Raw genomic sequence first — 20,038 nt, 5'->3', positions numbered from 1 at the left:
ACTAACAGAGAACTACTGTGGGACTTAGAAAATTTCAGCCCTCAGACTGTGTGAAAGCTCAGGTCCTGAGGACTTGGGAGGTGTGGAGGCTTTGGAAAGTCTTGGAATTGAGGGTTCCACCCTCCAGCACAAAGGCTGAAGTCCAACCTCCTGAGAAAAACGGTCGAGTCGAGACTCGAGTTAAAAAAAAACTCGAAAATGACAAAAAATAGATGATAAATGCGCAAAAAAAAGAAGAATTAGTATCTGAGCGAGTAGCTCAGGGGATAAGAAGAGTGACTACCAACTGGAAGGTCGCAGGTTCAAGACCCACCACCGGCCTTTTTCTTTCTTTGTCTTTGTCAGGATTTTGAGAAAATTTAAGAAGGGTCTGGTCTTGAACCAGCGACCTGCCGCTCCATAGGCAAATCCTTAACTCACTGAGCTATAGATCAGATGAAAAGATATAAATTCGTCGTCCCTTTGGCATCGTAGTTACTGAAGTGACCACATGGGTGGAGCTGAGGCGGAGCCTGGGTGGAGTCAGGGCGGAGAGTAGGCGGGGAGGTGGGTGGCGGCCTCCCCCCTCTACTCCCCCACCTCTCCCCACCACCCACCACACCTTCCCCCGCCCGACGAGTTTTTCGAGTCTCCACGAGTTTTTCGAGTCTCCATGGGTTTTCCCGAGTTTCTGGAGTTTCCACCAGGTCGGAGGCAGAACAAGTTGTCATGAAGAGGTGTTGAAGTCGGCCAGGATGGGCTGACTTTTTACAGCGACTAGAAGGAAGACCACTAGAAGAGCAGGTCTTTAACCACCATCCATAAAATCCATGGACTCTCTCCAGAGAAATGAAGGGAGGTCAACTTTTATCAACCTCCATCCAGATGTTCAACTTCATATCTTTACTTGGACATTTTTAGCACCACAAACCTTTAGTATCACACTTTATTATCCTTTATTAGGACTTTAATGGAATCCACCAGCAGATTTACTTTTTGTTGACAAACTTTATTCTTGTCGTCGTGGGACTGCAGTATTTAAAACTGTTCCTTCTATTTGACCTCATGTTTATTAGTTTTAGTGGAGAAAGTTATTTTAATTGTTGATTAATCTCTTAAAAACCAAATAATAAATTGGGTTAGTCAAGAGCTTTAAATTTCTTACTTTGTCATATTTTAAGTATGACAAAAAAATATAAAAATAAAGCGTATTGAGATAATTAATTAATTATAATTATATACAATTATATTTTATATGTAATTGGTGTTATATAAATAAAATACAATTTAAATTGCATGTATCTTGTAATGTTAGAGTAATTCAGCCATATATGTTAGAAAACACATTTTCTTTGTCCATTAATTTGTCATTTTCTCCAGTAATTCATTTCTTGTTTTGGTTTATAAAATGTCAAACCCAAATATATTCAGTTTACTGTCATAAAAACCAAAAAGATTTACATTCATGATGCAGGAATCAGGCAGTTTTTCACTTTTTATCTTAGTTTAGTCAGAAAGATAGTTGATAATGTGTGAATTGTTGCAGCTTGTGAGCCGTAGAAGGTTTTAATCTTTGGGGCCGAGTGTCAAAAAACATTTAGAAACCAACATCAACAAAGCACTCAACAAAGGGAAATCCAACATTTGCATGACAATGTCTAATTAAAGGACATTAATTTCCAATGTAAATGTGTGATATTCATCCTCTGGAGCTTTCTCTTCACATCGTCTTCCACCTCGACTGGTTTGGTCTGGAGCATATGCAACAAACATTTGAAAAACTACACTTTAACATCAATGAATGACACTGAAGTTTAATCTCTACATAAATGAGACTGAGTCTAGATGTGCTGCTCTGTCATTAACTCCTAAGTTTAGGGAAAGTTAAAACAAAAGAGGACAGTTCAGAGAAGACTTGAGAATGAGCTTATTTTGAACAAACATCTCCAACTTTCTGAGCTTCAGCACCTCTAGCAAGATAATTTAGCAAGTAACTCAAGAGATCCAGAAGTTGGCGAGAGTTAGCTTTAGCTGAGCCAAAGAACATGTGGGATGCTAACCTAGCAAACATTTCAGACTTTTCTCTGTGAATTCTAAGAAATAATTTACTATTTAATGACAGAGCTACAAATCTTAACTCAGTCTCAATAAAACAGACTCTAATTCAGTGTCATCCATCCATATTAAAGTGCAGTTACCCAAAATGTTTGTTGCATGAGCTCCAACAAAACCTGTCCAGGTAGAAGGCCACTTTGACAAACAGGAAGTGGAAGATTCCAAGCAGATTTATAGAAGGGGGAACCGGACTGTACTAAGTGTGGTGAAGTATAGAGGGGTGTTTTGTGGGTTTTTAAGGCTGATAATGATTATTAGTGAGACATTTGGAGTAGATATTCATTTGCAGTAAATCAAAGTATTTAAAACCTTGGAGTTAAACTTAGAAGAACACAGACTCTAACAGGAAACTTTGTTGATACGTTTTTGTTTTGTTTACAGATGTTAAGTTAAAGGAGTTTTATTCGTTACGTATAACCAATCAAATCACTCCAGAAGACAGCGCGACCACAGGTAGATAAAGGTTCAGAGCCAAAGTAGCGCCATTTTTAAATGCATTTATTACCATAAATCAGTAAAAAATAAAATACTAATAATCAGTAAATCAGTCAGCCCACAATTAATACAATTCTACAATGTATGTCTCTTTGCTTTGACTTGTTATTTGTACAATATACGATGTATATGATGGTGTTTTTTCATACCAAAGGCTATACTATGATGTTTTCTAAGAGACATACGATGCTACTCTGCTTGTTCTGGCCCTGGGCAGCTGCACTCCTCCTCTGTTGTTTTCTGGATTGTACTCAGCTGCATGCCTTCGTCCACCCGGCCTCCGTTGACTCGTCCCGCCTGCCAACTCTGGAGCTGAAGCTGGATTGGAACAGACCAAAGTACAGTCCAATCACCATGCCAGCTGCCTCTCAAAAGGCTCCTTCATCTGGCAGGTGGCAGCACTTCTTCTGAGGGGAAGCTGAGCTGGCCCGGCAGAACTTTGGAGATGTGTTCCAGTGGTTGGTGGATGTGTGGGGAGATAGAGCGGGACCTTTGAATTGTTCAGAAAGGAAAACAGGGAACCCATTGGTAGTTTTAGTTTAGGCTGCTACTGCGGTGTGTTTTGGGGTTTTACGAGGTGAACAGGAAGAGTTTTTTTTTCGCATTGATTATCTTTTACTTTGTTCCTGATTGGAATGCCCATCAATGTCAACATGAAGTTCACTTTTAGTTCTGTTTATTTATTTTTATTTTACTAACACCCATTTGTTTTTAACCCCCTCACATGTTGTGTTGTTGTAAACTTACTCTTTCAAATAAATTCTCATCTAACCCTCTGGAAACCAGCATTTGGACTGTTTTTGTGTTGCTCCTCACCTACTGACAGCTGTGGACTAAAGGCTATACTGTGACGTTTTTAGAGCGACATGCTATACTATGATGTTTGTTGGGCAACACGCTATACTATAGGCTTTTTTAATTGACATATTACTGTGACTTTTTTTGTTTTATTTTGTTTTTGTTTTTTTTTAGCAACATATAAGAATTCAAACAGTTTTAAAAGTTACTATACTTTTACTTGTGCAATGAAATTATTATTCTATGGCATTTTTTAGATGACATATTATACGCTGATGTTTTCTTGAATTACATACTATTTTGACAATATACTGCACTATGACATTTTTTGAACCACATATCATACATGACAATTTTAGGCAACATCCTATCATTTTGCGCTTTTTGAACCACATAATAATCTATAGGGTTTTTTTGCCAACATGCTGTACTATGAACTACAGGCCATACTATGTTATTCTTGAGTAAAGTTTACTATACTTTGACATTTTCTGAACTACATCCTATACTATGGCGTTATACACAGAGTGCTTTGGTTACATGTTGATTTATAATCTAGATTTTTTTCTGTTTTGTTTTTTGACGGGATTACCACAGACCTGACTGTGAACACCGTCGACACCCACCTCAGGGAGATGCTGCCTAAGATCTCAAGGCTGCTTGGTCGTGGTCTTTCTGGCACGTACTCTTCCAAGATGAACCGGGAAGTTTAACACTGATGGAATGACACCAGGTCTAAGCCGACAAACTTCCACTTCCTCCTCAACCCATAGTCTCTGGGAAACCTACATGGAGTAAGAAAAGTAGACAGAGAAGTAATTAAGTCTGTACACAACATATTAAAAAGAAATCATGCTAACAAATTAAGTACAAAGAAAAGAATTAGCCAATATACTGGAGACCAGAGCTATTTAATTTGATAAGTATAACCTTGTTTAGTAACATTTCAATTATTTGAGAGCAGTCCTAAAGAACTGCCTGTAATCCCAATCATAAAATGGGTTTGGAGGAAGAACATAGATGGTAATCTGGATATACATGAGTTAGGCTTTATAACTACTATTGGTAGTATTGGTGGTAGTAATAGCAATGTGACTACTACTAGTAGTAGTGCACAAACTACTGCTGCTGATACTGGCACTGCTACTACAACTTGTAATATTATTACAAATGCTGATACTACTTCTACGACTCTAACAGCTGTTTACACTACTACTGCTACTTGTACTTTAAGTATTACTACTACTGCTTGTACAACTATACTACAGCTACTATTAATCATCTGGTATTTGGTTGTCAAGCTGCTAACTCGCCTTAGAGTTTTGCTAGTGGCTAACTAGTTAGCTCTCATAGACTGGAAGCTCTCAACAAGATTTCATAATGAAAAAAGGGCCAAAAAATATTCTTACCTATGAAAAGTCATTCCAAGTTTCCTAGTCTCAGTCGTATGACGCAGTGTGCAATTGTATGCAGCACAGTGAGCCGGCATACTTGTTTCCGTTTTCATGCCGTCTACATCAACGGAATGCACTGAAACTTTGCCCCCGCTAGCTTAGCCTCGCCGTAGCACGCAGTGCAAAGGGGCGTGTCCTATCTACTCATTCATATCTATGAGAACAACGGTGGCTGCACATAAGGAAGCCTGACGTTGACTAGCTGCGTAAATACCATTATATACAGTCTATGGTAAATACGTATGTGAATCGCATCATTGGCTGCAGCAGCCAGTCACCGGTCACTCACTGACTCACATTGAAAAATAGCACAGAATGAATTGTTACATGTTTATTTTATTTGCAATTTAGGTTGGATTTTTTTTTTGTGCACAGCGCAGATTTTCTGTGGGCAGAGATCGTGTCAGCAGTGCGCAATTGCGCACACAGCACACAGCTTTGAGGGAACAGTGTTGACAGCTGAGAGGAAACTGCAGAGAGGTGTGGAAGACTACAACTCTGCATCCTGGTCTGAACTCTGGGTTGTCATGCTTTATGAGTTCTGATGAAATCAGCCATATTCCTAGAAATGAGAGCTGCACCAGCCAAAGTGGGATGTATGCAGTCTCTCCTAATCAGACCAGGTTTTCCCCAGAAAGAGCTCCAATTGTCTATAAAGCCAATGTCATTTGCAGTACACTATGTAGACACCCAGCGGCGAAACAACGACATGCAGCCAAACATATCTTCGCTGGTCAGATCTGGCAGGGGTCCAGAGAAAACTACGGAGTCCGACATGGTTTTGGCAAAGTTACACACCGATGCCACACTAACTTTGGTGACCTCCGATTGGCGTAACCGGGTGTCATTACCGCCGACATGAATAACAATCTTACTGTATTTACGATTATCTTTAGCCAGCAGTTTCAAATTTCCTTCTATGTCGCCCGCTCTGGCCCCTGGGAGGCATTTTACTATGGTCGTTGGTGTCGCTAGCTTCACGTTTCTGACTATGGAGCTGCCAATGATCAGAGTTGGTTCCTCAGCGGGTGTGTCGTTGAGTGGGGAAAAATGATTAGAAACGTGAAGCGGTTTGTGGTGTGCCGGGACAGCAGGCTTGAGCTTAGGACTACGTTTCCTACGAACTGTCACCCAGCTACCCTGACTTCCTGGCTGCTCGGGAGCTGCTAGGGGACGGCTAGCAGAAGCTACACTAGCAGCTATGCTATTGCGGTCCGCACCGGCTAAGGGGGCCTGGCTAACAGCTAGTGGGGTGTTTTCCATGGTGCGGAGCCGCGCTTCCAATTCAGAGAGCCTCGCCTCCAAAGATACAAAGAGACTGCATTTATTACAGGTATCGTTATCACTAAAGGAAGCAGAGGAGTAACTAAACATGTGACACACTGCTCAGTGTGTCACATGTTTAGTTACTCCTCTGCTTCCTTTAGTGATAACGAAAGAGAAGGAGAGGAAGAGGGAGAAGCAATGCTAACTGCTAAGTGCTAGGCTAGCGGACAGAGATAACAGATTAACTTAGAATTAAGTACTGAGAAGGTGCTTGAAGAAAACGAGTGTATGTTACGATTCAAATATTACCGCTACACAGAGATTTAATGAATATCAAATTAGATGGAGTGGATAAGCTACAACAGTCACAGAACACAACACAGCGCTACAACAGGAAGTGTCGCAATACGCTCACCGTAACGTCAGACGTCAGCAGGAACAAACTATAGCCGCGATTCCACAAGCACCTACCCGGTGCGGTGCTGCTCGGCTCGTCTTTGTTTGCGAGCGTTTCCATATGGATTAGTGCATGGTTTCAGGCACGATTTTCCGTACCTCCTCGGCTGAGGTTCCAAGCGAGATGAAGTGAGCCGAGATGTGACGTCTACATAGTGCAGGCCACTGATTGGACAGGGAGTGACGACACACGAGAGCGACTCCAGCACAAAAACAAAACCGGCATTTAAAAAAAACTAAACAGCGACGGTGTGCATTGCTCTTCACGGAACTCTCTGTTCTTCATAATTTTAATATGACAGCCAGACCTGTACCGTGGGTGAATGAAGAGGTCGAGACTTTTCCGTCTATGGTGGTGGACCAAAGAATACAGAGGGAGTTGGACGGAGAAAGTTTATCAGGAGGTCTCTGAGCGGATGGCCGCCCATGGATACAGTAGACTGTATATAAAGAGGACAGAAGCAGTTTAGGGAGAAGCTGAAAAAGCTCAAAAATGACTATTGGTCCACCAAGGACCACAGCGGCTGGCGTGGGTAATCCAGGAGGTGTTGGAAGAGGTTTAATGGAAGCTATTTACTGGCACCGCCAGCACCAGGAGGGAGACTCAGCCGCTGCATTGTTGGAGACGTTCGAGGACGGTGAGTGTTTTGTGACTTCAAGAAACTTTTACATCATTTATCCCATTGGTGGCAAGCTCCCTTTAAGCAAACAAGTATATTTAGAAAGTAACGTTGTTGTCTCCTGTAGCAGACAATAAGCTAGCTAGTTAGCCATCAGCGCTAGCTAGTTAGCCATCAGCGCTAGCTCTGTGCTCCGCTTGTATTTCGTGCTGCTGTTTCTAACGTTTAGCTCTCAGAAGCTAATACATCAGTCAGCATGACGAACTAAGTTAGTGGTCTTAAAGGTTTCTTTTTTTCACAAGTTACAATGTCGTATTTTTCGTGTACTTAGGGTGAATGTTTATTTCTGTTCAAGAATCCCTTTCGACGTGCGAAGCCTGCTCCACCTCCGTCATGGAGCCCCCAGCTCCCCTGCCTCCTCTCCACCACCAGCTTCAGGACCAGTACCAGCTCGGACACCGACCCTGTCAACATCAGCCTTCAGCACGTAACAGCAACATCTTATCACTGGTAAGACACGGTAAACCGAGACCATGGCTGATTTTCGCATTATTATTATTGCAGGTGTAAATGCCTGCAAGCATGATCAGAACAGCGAGACCAACGACCAAGAATTGAGGCAGGTGTAAATGCTAACTGTGCAGCATGCCAGCTCAGGAACGCCTGATGAAAGCTACATGTAGCTACAGTGACACATAAACAGAACACATGCAGCTGCATTTTTTTCCCATTGACTTAACAAGTAAGTCACTCTAATTAATTTACTTTCTCATGCAATGTTGTATTGCAACCATTCTTCTTATAGTCACTAGGTAACTGTGAAACTGAATGAAAATATACATAGAAATAAGAAAACACAGCTGTTCTTAGCAACTCCAAAATGTGCACAAGATGAAATGAAGTTCACACCACGTTGTTTTTAGTTGTGGTGGAGGAGGTACTGTTTGTGCTTCAGTTAAAGAGTGCCAAAAATTTATTAAAGTAAAACTATCAAAGCCATGATCATGATTGAAAATCAATGAATGGGTGGCTAAACACATCACATCATAGCTGTGGAGTCCTTCAAGCTCCTGGGGACTACAATCTCTCAGGACCTGCAGTGGGAGACGAACATCCACTCCATCCTGAAAAAGGCTCAGCAGAGGATGTATTTCCTACGACAGCTGAGGAGACATGGCCTGCTGCAGGAGCTGCTGATCCAGTTCTACACTGCAGTCATCCGATCTGTCCTGTGCACCTCTGGATCAGCCACACAGCAGGACAGAAACAGACTACAGCCTATAGTACGGACTGCAGAAAACATCATCAGAGACTCCACTCACCCTGGACATAAACTGTCTCCCCCCTCCCCTCTGGCAGGCGCTATAGATCCCTGTACACAGAAATCACCAGACACAAAAACTGTTTCTTCCCCACTGCCATCACTGTAATAAACAGTTGAGCCATTCCTACACACCTGTACAATAGTCAGTATTCCAATGGACATGTACAGTATTTTTTTAACCATGAACAGCATCCTCTGCTTTTGCACTACTGTGTTTATAGCAATTATCGTTTTGCTCATGTGTTTATTCCAGTCTAGCTGTAAATTTCTGTATATAGTTTTATTTAATTTTGCTACTATTTCTTTTTCCTCCCTGTTCCTCTTTCTGTAGTTTATTTTTTATTACTCTCTTCCATATTCCTAGTGTGACACCAACAGCCGAAACCAAATTCCTTGTATGTTGTGTACGTACTTGGCCATTAAAGCTGATTCTGATCCCTTTTCTGTCTTTGGTCTAGGCAAGAGGAAAAGGGGCCACAGAAAATTGGACCTTCCAAGTGTACTTGTGGAGATGCAGGCTGAGAAGGAGCGGAACCGGCATCCAGCATGATGAGAACATCCAGTTGCTCCTCAGCAAGGCAAGAGAGAATGAAGCGGCCTAGCAGCGGAGGAGATGGCCCAGAATACTGCGTTCAACCAGTCATTCCTGGGTGTACTGGGGCAGCTGGTGCAGGCAGTACTGGGTGTACTGGGGCGGCTGGTGCAGGCAGTGGGCAGCCAGCGAGTCCACCTCCCAGAGACTTGAGATTTAGTTGTATATAGTTTTACTTTTAGCCCTCCACTGTAGGAGAGGCCCACCACAGTTTGTACTTTGCACATTGTAAATAGTTTTGATTTTGCTGCTGACTAATAAACTATTTTGTGACTTATGTGATTGCATCATAACGTTTCATTTTGTCTGTTAAGACACTGGTAGGAAAAGAGTCAACAGTCTGAACCAAACAATTCTGTATTCCCTAATAATGCATTTATGTTTAATGGGATTTAATATGTTTTAACACAAACTCCTTCATGGTTCATAATTCCATTGACTGAATTAAACCAAAGCAATACTGATTTATCAAACTGGAATATTCTTAAAACAGCTGTTTTAATGTTTTGGTGTTTAATTTGTCATGTAATCTTGCTAACCTTCACAAATAAAACAATAGCATAGACACATCTGCAAAAGGTACAAAAGCTTATTGTCAGAATTGCATTAAAGAAAACAATAGTGGTCCGGGGACTGAAAAACAGAAGTATAACGAGAAGAATAACTTTTAACTTTTGCATGACACGTACTGCATCAGTGCATCCTGTACATCTCTGCCCTCCTCCTCTACACCTTGTGCCACTGCAGGCTCATGTGCTGCTGCTTCAGGTAAATCCCATGAAGTCTCACAAGAGAGTCACCTGAAACACATACACATCATACATATTTTAATACCTAATAGCGATAAACTGCAGCCATTACAGGGTCGTTCACAGGACTGATACACGATAGCTAGCGAACTAGCATTAGCTTACCCTCATATGTCGTCTCGTTCATATCCTCTTGTCTTCAGCTTGATACTGCTGTATCGCCTCCCAAACTCTCCTGTGTGTCTCCTGAGTGTTCCGACTCGCCGCTCTCAGCTTTCTCCGACTCTTCTATTACTTTGAATCTGACAGAAAGCCACAGACTGAGCAGCAGGTGAACCATCGCCTCCGTTATGTTTGTGTCGCGCGCAAATGACGTTAAGGGACTTTCGGCTTGCTGCGCTATGACGACTCCACCCACGATGAGGCTATATGGAAAAACAACTAAACCGAGACGAGCCGAGTCAGATACAATAGTGGCGAGCCGCACCGCGCCGAGTAGGTGAGATTCAGAGATTCAATTCTTTATTGAGTTAAACGTAAACATAAGCATATAAAGCAATTCTGAGGAAAATCAATACATTGTTTCTCAAAGGGAATAAATGAAAGTTCAAAGAACTTATCGAGTCCACTCCCCAGTAACTGAAGATACAATTATTCCTTACATTTTAATTCGGTAATGTTAGCTATATTCACATAATCATAATCAGCATTGATAGTCATCATTCCACCATTTCCATATATTTACTAGTTCCACTTCATTCCATTCATAATATAAAACATAATCAGAAAAAAAAGAAAGACATATATAAAATAAATAAACAAATCACACATCTCAACATATATATTCATATACGTAAGTACACATATTTTGCATTTTGTGTTTGTGGAATCGTGGCTTTAGATACCTGTCCCAATTTGAGTCAATATATAACTGAGGGACTTTTGAAGTCCATGGGATATATCTTGCATACATTCTTATTAGAAGTAAAAAAATATATTGTTTCTTTATGTTCATTATGATCATGTCTTTACAAATTCCATAAGTATTTATTATTGAAACGATCACTTATCAATAAAAAATGACTGGATATCACTAAAATGTCAACTAAATAGCCATCCCAATTTAATAACAACCACCTTCTAATTAGTTAAACAACAATAAAATGAGCTTATTCAAAAATTGTTTTGATTGTGTTTTTATTAAGTTGAGATAATCATGACAGATATTTCTTTTTTGGCAATATATCAAATTTTATATGGAAAATAACAAATTGTATCTGTGTCTGAGAAATCACTTTCAACTAAGTTACCCATTACAAAAACACCTCTGGAGGAAGTGTGTTAATTCCAGATCACATGACCTGCTCCACATGATGTCATTTCCTCCTGAAGAAAAGACTGGCAAGACTCCAAGGCTTTCTGAGTTATTTAATATAAAGTAGTGTGTGAGTCAAGTGTGGATTTATGGCATGTCAACAGGTTTACTACAATATCTTTATAAATAACTTTCAATTTTAATTTTGCTCAATTTTATATATAATATTTTCTGTAAAAATGTCATGTGGTGGTTATAAGCGGCCATGTTGATTTTAGGCCTGAAAACAGCAAAAATGTCAACTATGATACCTGTCAACTATGTTACAAAAAATCCCACAATTATATATTGACCCATTTGAATAGCAAAGTGCATCATTCTTCAGTTTTGGCCAAAATCTGATCAGGGGCATCTGAGATACTGCTATGACCTGTGACTAAACTGGCAATTAGTGTAATTTCTGTTCTTGAAGCAGATCAAAAGTGTCATTAGACAAACAGCACACACATCAAAGTAAAAGCAACATATCAACTATGACATAACATGAAACTGTTTAACTTAATGAGGCTTTTGCAGAAGGTTACTGTGGCAGCAAATGAAAAAAAAACAACAAATAAACAGGAAAAGACATGTATTGAACTTTTGATATGTAAATGGAAAAAAATTGAAGTACTATAAAGTGTTACATTAAAAGTGTAAACAGTTAGCATTGATTTGTCTATATACAGCTTTTAATGACATAGTTTTTCATGTTTAGGGACTATGACATTCACGCTTTTATGATTCCTAATTTTTCAACTTTTGACCCACTGAAAAGCATTAACAGTATGAACAATGCATGTAAATGTTTTGTAATGCTTTGTGAATACTTGGTAGACAATATTTTATTTGTTCAAGGTATCTGTTTATACTGAAATATAAGAGATATATCTTTAAATATGCTGTATCTACTTGATTGTGATGAGGCTGGATTGCAGTGCAGCAGCTACTAGACTGGAGCTCTGGATATTATTACAACTCCATTCATTTATTGTCAGCAGGTTTGTGATTGAATCTTTATGTTTTTAATTTACCCCTCTTTAAACAGGCTACTGCTCTCTCTTCTGTACTCACCTGTCCTCTAAATCACTCCTGTTAGTCAAGCGGGCCAGCTTAATATCCTGCCCTGTCAGTTGCCACGGAGAGGAGGGAGACTTTATGTTTCTTCGGTCTCATGACAGGTACTTTGAAATGCCAGCCTGAAGGCAGGAGCTAAACACATTCTGCAGCGGCTGCTCAGGACAGTCTTGAATGGTATTGGCTTTCCACTGCCGTGTTACGCAGTAATTGTAAGACCAATACCTGACTTATCCCAATGATCGTATTTGTCAATTTTACAAGCTCCTAAGCTTTTCTTACAGAACAAGTTCAAGTTTCCATACGAGGTTGCAATGCACAATATTAAAACATATTTTACTGAGTTCAAACTCAGTACAAGTTGTGAACAGCAGTCACTGCAGTATTAAATGTGCGCCTTACAGTACTTGAATGTTTGTGTTCCCTCTCCTCTCTCTACTAACACTCAGTAAGTACTGGTTTTCGTGACCACATTAATGGGCTGCCAATCAGGGCCAAAATAATAATCACAATTATTTTGATCAGTATATTGAGATCGCGATTATTTATCACAATTGTCAATTGATTTAAAATATTTTTTTGCACGTTTGCATTTAAATAAACAGCGCACCCGTTTGACTTTCACTTTGGCCCAAATGCACTAATATCTATGCAAATCTTGCCATTAAAAAAAGGTTCTCCTTCACCTGAATTCAGTGCATTCCCTAGTGGCAAAACACGGTGAACAAATAGATGAACACAGCATGCAAATGGACTTCTTGTCTGATTTAAAGAAAGTTTAAATAGTAAGGCAGTGTAACCGTTTTTATCTATAATCTTTTTTAAAAGTTAACATTTTTACTGTTTTGTTAATTTGCAGATAATAAATTTAAAAAGACATGTTAAGAGTAAAAAAAAAACACAAGGTGAAACTGTAAATAATGGCAACAGTAAAAATCTCTGCATTTATAAATGGACATTTGCTCTTTTGTAATATTGTATCTGTAAAATTACACTATGTTTTTCTATAATTTAATATAATGATACTATATTGAAATCTGCAAAAAATGAAGTTATTTCTACAAGAAAAAGAAAAAAATGCATATACTGAGAATTCAAAAATGTTTTTTTTTACAAATAGTAAGAGTTTCTTCTCTTACAATATAAAATGACAGTTTTACTGTATTAAAATCAGCTCAAAACATGACTATTTCAAAGATATTCACAGTTTTTGAAAGTTACAGTATTGCACCATTGTGTAACATATTATCCGATTTTCACTTTTTTTTACAGGTTTTTTCTTTCTTTTTTACAGTGAACTTCTGCTAACTGATGGAGACAATTTGTCGATGTTCCATTAATGCCTCATATTCAGGCTTCAGCAGATGTTCGTTAGGTGCCTGCACACAGAAAAGCCTCTTACCTCATCACTCAGTTACTGCGACATTCACAACTCAGACAGGTGTGGGACTAAAAATTGAAAAAGAGTGAAACAAGGTGTGAGATTTACTTAAACCAAGTGATTGTATCTGCATGGGCTGTTTTTTCTGTGTCTTTTTTCTTTGAGCAGAACATTTTAAACATCAATACTGCAGTTGATTGTGTTCATTCATTTGCGGTAAACCAAAACAACCATAATTGTGGTCAGTATTGAATTGTGACACCACCATTATAGCAGCCTTTTGGCCAGAACCAAGACATTTCAGTTGTCTGAACTTGTCTGAACCACAGGTGGGCCAGATCAGAAAGCACTCAAGAATCCTGCTGGTATGGAGGGCACTGACCCGTTTTGTCAGTTAGGGATGAGGATTTCTTGTCCTGATTTTTTTAAGTGCTCGCAGGTGCTCTCAAATCAAATTTTCACAGCTTTGGAAGCAGAATTTTGAACTGCACCGAGACAACCATGGATAATGTTGATATTTTACGATAGTTTTCTTAAAATTAACAAATTCTATAGAAATAAGAAAAAGCAAAACACTGCACTCTATTGACAGGCGTTGTCTCCCTCTGCGCCATAGACATTGCTCCAATAAGATGAACGTGTGCACTTTAGTTTTATTTTTAGTTGATCCACCTACACTGGCCTGCTTCTGCAAATACTGCAACTGAAAATAGCCTAAACTAAAATTCTGTTGATTAAAAGTAACATTTGTTGAAAACTACATCTGTTTTGTATTTGTGGTTTTAGAGATCAGTTGCTCGACAAGTCAGAAACAGTCCAAGCTGAAGTCAGCATGGATGCTCCATGGTAAATTCTGCTCTTTGACAGTATCACAGCAGGTTGTCACTTTTCATCAAATTTGTAGTCATGATCACTTCTGTTTTAATTATTTACTCATTCTATTAACTATTATTGATGACTCAGTGGACGAGGAACAGTGTTTCTGCTGCCCTTTGGGCTAAATAGGCTTTTCCTTGTTAGTCCATGTCTCTGCAAATGTCACTGCACAGAGATAAAAGTTTTCTCGAGATCACTGCCCTCCCACTTAACCAGCGCTGACCCCTCAAACAAGACTTGGCAGCCTTTTAATTAACGTGTGAAAGAGAAGACAGAGTCTAAGGAAAATATCAAACACAGAATTTTCACCCCAGACATCTTTCAGTGTGACACGATCAATAGTGCCCTCCTTCTGTATGAACATATTAATATCGCACTCTTTTAATGAAAATAAAAAGTGTCACTTTGGTGGGTAATCTATTTTCAATATTGATTTATGCCAAGACTCATGCAAGGTCACAGTCCCGGTTCAGTTTATATTATTTATTAATACAGCATCCATATTTTTATGTTATGTTAATGTGATGTGTTTATTAAGCACAGCGGAAGCAATGATGTTTTCTGAAGACATAACTAATTGTGATGTCTGATAGCACATAAATAGGCAGCAATAAATACAATTGTTACAACCCCGGCTCGGGGCGGGGTGGGGGGCAACATAAACAGTTGTTGGTGGTAAAAATCAAATTATTTATTACAGAAAAGGTTGAACAGAAATGTGCACGTTACTATACAAACTGAGGCAAAACTAAGGAAGAGGGCTGGTGGGTGCTGCTCAAATCAAAGAAAATAGCAAAACACAAAAAGAGTTCTCATAAGGAGAACTTAACACTACCATCGAGGTGGACAAAAGAAAAACGGAACAAAAAAAACTCACTAAATGGGAACTGACAAAACAAAACTTACACAGGAGTCAGCACCCCTAATCCTGGTGAAACCTAGACAAAAGGAACTACCTGGAATGAAATGAGGCTGCATCAGTTTTTGATTCTAACCCTCGCCCAATTCCTTTCACACAGACAATCTTGCCTCAACCACACAAGAACACCGAAAGGCACGCTGGAAGTCAGCTGCCCCGTTCAGTTGAACTGACAACTCTTTTAAAAGAGTTGGCAGTTTTCGGTTGGTCAGCCTGGTGAGCGCCGCACCAATCGCAGGACTCCTGGTCGCAGCCACGCCTCTGCTGTCACGGTCCAACCAGAGAGTGGGGATCACACAGCCCTATTTGCATAACCACAACATTTGGTTAAAACACACACCCGGGGTAGGAGGCGTTGGCCGTAACAACAATACAGTTCCATTCAAAACTGCTGAGTATATGCAAGCCTTCACTTTAAACCTATTTCAAGAGAATCTGGAATTTTTCTAAAATATATTTGATTAAGAATTAATCAACTGACCAATGACATATTTGTTATTAGTAGATGGATTGTCGTTAATAGAGCCATCTGTTTTTATTGGACGGCCTTTTTGGATTTTGACTTTATTGATCTGCTTTTATTTCTATGCTTCAATGGCTAAATATATTATGTATTAAGCTATTGCTTCATTTCTATGTTTCATTTGCTTGTTCATTATTATGTTGTTGTTGTGAGTAAACCCTAGTTAATACTGGTGCTTTTTACTCACCTAGTATGTAAGGCTGCCGAATTGTTGCTCAACAAATATATCATTACACTAGCAAAGGTCCAAAAACGCAACTTTTACAAGTCATGGTCAAGCTGGAAATCTTCTTGTGCATATTATTGTCAAAGACCTGGAGGAGGACCTAATGAGAGCAGGAACAAGGTGTCAGTACAGACTATAAAAATACTAAAAATGCAAGGACTTAATCAAAGAAGGAAAAATCTGTACTCTTTCTTTGTTTAATTAAAACTGAGGGAAAAAAATCATACTCAGTAGGCAAAGTGCTCTGTGGAGTCAACTGGTAAAATGACTGCAGTCAAGAAGAATGAAACCCAAGGCTCTCTTGTCTTGAGGTGTAATGACAAAAGGCCTTTAATATTTCATGGCTAATGTATTTCAGTTGGAAGCCTTCATCAGGGGTTTGAAATAAAATGCAAACACAGACACTTTAGTAACATAAGACATGACACCAGTGATATATAGGTGTGTTACTGGAAAGGAGGCCAAGCTCCAGAAGTCATATGGGAGATTAAAACTGTGAACATGTAATGGATCTCACAGACTGTCTTGCCAGTGAAATGTGCGAGAATCAAAATACAGAGAACACAAAAGTATCAAGCATGCTAGGACTGCATGCTGGGAAACTTTACCGCACACTCTTCCTGACCTGAAGGACATAAAAGTTGACTTAAATGTGGAAGAAAGAAATTAGATAGGCATGCAGGGTTCTGGGAGTTGACTTTATGGAGTGATGGTGCTAAAATGACTTGCATTTGATGGCAACTGTGCTATATTTACCAGGTTTTATTTTTGTGTTGCGTCATGGTAGAGTTAAGTGTTCACATGCTTTATGGAATTCAAGAAGTCAATTAAGCACTAAATGCCAGAGATGTAATTAAAAACATAATTACTAGCAAAATACATGATTTTATTCTTTCAGAACTTAGAAACCATCAATGCACACAGATGAATGTATCAGTTTTAAATTTTCGATCTAACTGGAGTAATTAATGAGTATGTAAATCAAGGATTTGTTTTATGTAAAAGCTATTTGCAAGGTTACTATATTGAAATTGAAATTTCCACTTGAGCATCTCGTGTGAACACCAGGATTCTTCTATCCACCGATGTTTTTCTGACATTGTGGGTGTTTTTGAAAAATAAATGAAGGTGCTGGCAGGTTGCTTTTGTGTTTGTAATTGTTGGTTGTCAACACATTTGGTGAAGGCTCCTTTCTTTGTCCTCTTTGTTGAACTCGTGTCATATACAGATGATGAGGCCCAGAGGAGGATTTTGCATTGAGGATTGGTAATGCTCGTAGATGATGCAAACATAGGAACATACTGTGTGCGAAAACCGAGTTAGCAACATTTCCATGTGAGCGTTTGATATCTCTTCAGCTGACATGTGTCCTCTGTGTTGTGGCAGATGCCATGCTGCTGGTGGCAGACAGGCTGGAGGGACCCTTCAACATCGAAGCAGTCATCGAGCCGATTGACATCAAGATCTCGGAAGCTATCATGACCATGCAGGACAACAGCATGCAAGTGTCAGCCAAGGTACTGAAGACTGGAGTGTCTTTGCATTTAGTTTTCTAATAGGTTGCATCTTTTTATTTAAAATAAATGTGGTATATAGGAACAAATCTGACTGAATTATTTGTATTTTTAAGTTTTTTGTTTTGTGAATTGCCACAAAATCTCAGATAATGGACATGCCTATTGTCAAAATGACTCCATAATGAGCATACTAATTGGGTTGTATGAGTGAATTTCAATGTATTGATTCCTTATTTCAGCAAAAGGTGAAAATTTTGGCATATATTTAGAGCACAGTGACAAGTTTCAACACATTTAATATTCTACAAATTCTCAAAAACAAAGGTCAAAATAAACGTACCACACATCACAGCAAGCTTTCTATCGATATAAAGGTGATCACACTCAACATATGATTCTTACCCACGTGACTTTTTCTCTATGTACCAAAACCACAATGTATTAATCTACTTTCATCAAAGTGTTGTGGATTCTGAAGGTGCAGGACAGGAACCCTGCTCTGCACATTATTTCTAAAATATATTTGGCAAACCTTTTAGTGGCATATTAAGGTGATTTTAGGAGACAGTTTAACATGCGAGAGAAGCAGCTAATTTCCTCTTTATCCTCTTCAGAGTTCGAATGGCTAATCAGTCTTTGGAATATTTTCAATATGAAGTGGCTCTCAGGATATTATCACACTGTGAATATTTTTTTCTTTCTTTCTCGCCAAAAGACAAGTTTTCCCCTCAATTCTTCATTCTTATCATTTGGCGCATTGTCGCCTATCTTCATGCCAGAGTTTAGAAGGTCAGTGCGAATTAGATGTCACATTCTTTCCCCTATCAAGAGGGCCACTATGTCCAGCTTAACTCAGCAACAATGCTCTTGATGCCTCAATTCTGCAACGTGGTGCTCGGCTGACAGATTTGTCTGAGATTACAGTCTTTCTTCGTATTCACATTTTAACCGTGTGCAGTCATTTCCCCAACCTCTGTGAAATATATCAAGCCACATCACGTTGTACCTGCAGTCCTGCTGCACCGACCTGTTGAAAATCACTTTACTCGCGAGATATTGAAACTGTAATCACAGTGAAGAATTGATAAATATTAGAGAAAAGACATCCTCTTGTCATGACAGCCAAGCAGCACATTAGAGTGATCCATCACATCCTGAGCCAGGGGCCAGCAGAGAGGACAGAGAGGAATGCTAATGAGCGCTGGTGTTTTGTGGCGAGTTGTATGGGGCCCAAGAAACCTATAGAGACCAAAGCATCTGAAAACAATCAGTTGTCACGATGAGCCTTTATGAACTGTGTTAATGTGAGGTTGTCTTGTGTTTCGGTACGATGTTCTCTGATATCGTTATTTTCACTGTAAAATGCTGACATTTTGTATTTTCCTTTGTCAAAGATGTCACTTTTAAAATTTAGAACAACATGACTCTGTTAGTTGTCATACACTAACTACAAGATTGCTGCACAACAATGGTTTTGATGGAGAAATGCTGGTCAAATTAGATATTTCTTTAAAATTCTGAACTCAGCAATGCCATTCTGTAATGATAGCTTTCATTTGGAGGCGAGTAACGACACATCAAGGGTTAATTCTTTTTTTTTTTCCTCACCAAAATGACACATCTTGTAAAAGGAGACTCAGGCACTGATAGACAGCATTGGTTCCAGGCTGGCTCTATATATTTTTCTGTCTCAAATCACAAACTAGAAATGGTGCTGTGAGCAAATCGACAGAGGCTTTTCAAGGACAAAATGTCAGCGGTGTAGGCAAACTACAGTGCAACTTCCCTGGGATCCAAATGGATGTGTATTCTGTAAAGAAATAGACTTCGTCCTGGCTGAGTGCAGAGTTCAGGCAGCCTCTGACTGCTGACATCCAGACTATTCAGCACTGCAGTGAGAAAAACGTTCGTATGAGGAAATGCTGTGTTAATGTTGCAAAACCAGGGACTTTTTACTTCTTAGACCAGTCTCTACCCTCTTATCCCTTGTCATCTCTCTACAGTAACTGTACCCCCCTCTGTTCTGTTTAAGGTTTTTCAAGGGTGTGGTCAACCAAAACCATCAGGAATAGGCAGGTCTGCACGGGGAATCTCAGATGTGTTCAGCACTCGTTTCAGACCCTACACTCCTGAAGAGAGGCCGACCACAGCAGCTGGAACAAGCCTGGATAGACTGGTGAGTAGAAAGACAGGACAAGAACCCCGACAGTGTCTAGTTTGACTTGAAAATGCGTAAATAATTTTTAAAAAATAAGTAAAATAATGATCAGAATTAACTATATTGTATAAAAAAATAAAGCAGCATTCTTTAGTAGAG

The 20,038-nt window shown here is 39.4% G+C and overlaps 1 protein-coding gene and 1 long non-coding RNA gene across 3 annotated transcripts in view; both read left to right on the top strand.

The window, feature by feature from the left end:
• gpc6a (glypican 6a) overlaps positions 1 to 20,038 on the top strand; it is a 178,415-nt gene that overhangs the window by 112,782 nt on the left and 45,595 nt on the right. For both annotated transcript variants that reach the window (XM_055010745.1, XM_055010740.1), the window contains exons 5-6: positions 17,591 to 17,721; positions 19,754 to 19,897. In XM_055010745.1, coding sequence (XP_054866720.1) covers positions 17,591 to 17,721; positions 19,754 to 19,897 — 275 coding nt within the window. The remainder of the gene's footprint in view (positions 1 to 17,590; positions 17,722 to 19,753; positions 19,898 to 20,038) is intronic.
• On the top strand, positions 6,262 to 9,376 carry LOC129348956 (uncharacterized). Its single transcript, XR_008601731.1, has 2 exons — positions 6,262 to 7,693; positions 8,966 to 9,376. It is a non-coding gene; the product is annotated as an uncharacterized LOC129348956 (long non-coding RNA).

This window comes from Amphiprion ocellaris, chromosome 1, assembly GCF_022539595.1.
Source record: "Amphiprion ocellaris isolate individual 3 ecotype Okinawa chromosome 1, ASM2253959v1, whole genome shotgun sequence".
NCBI classification, from domain to species: domain Eukaryota; kingdom Metazoa; phylum Chordata; class Actinopteri; family Pomacentridae; genus Amphiprion; species Amphiprion ocellaris.
This window is presented reverse-complemented; position numbering and strand designations above follow the sequence as displayed.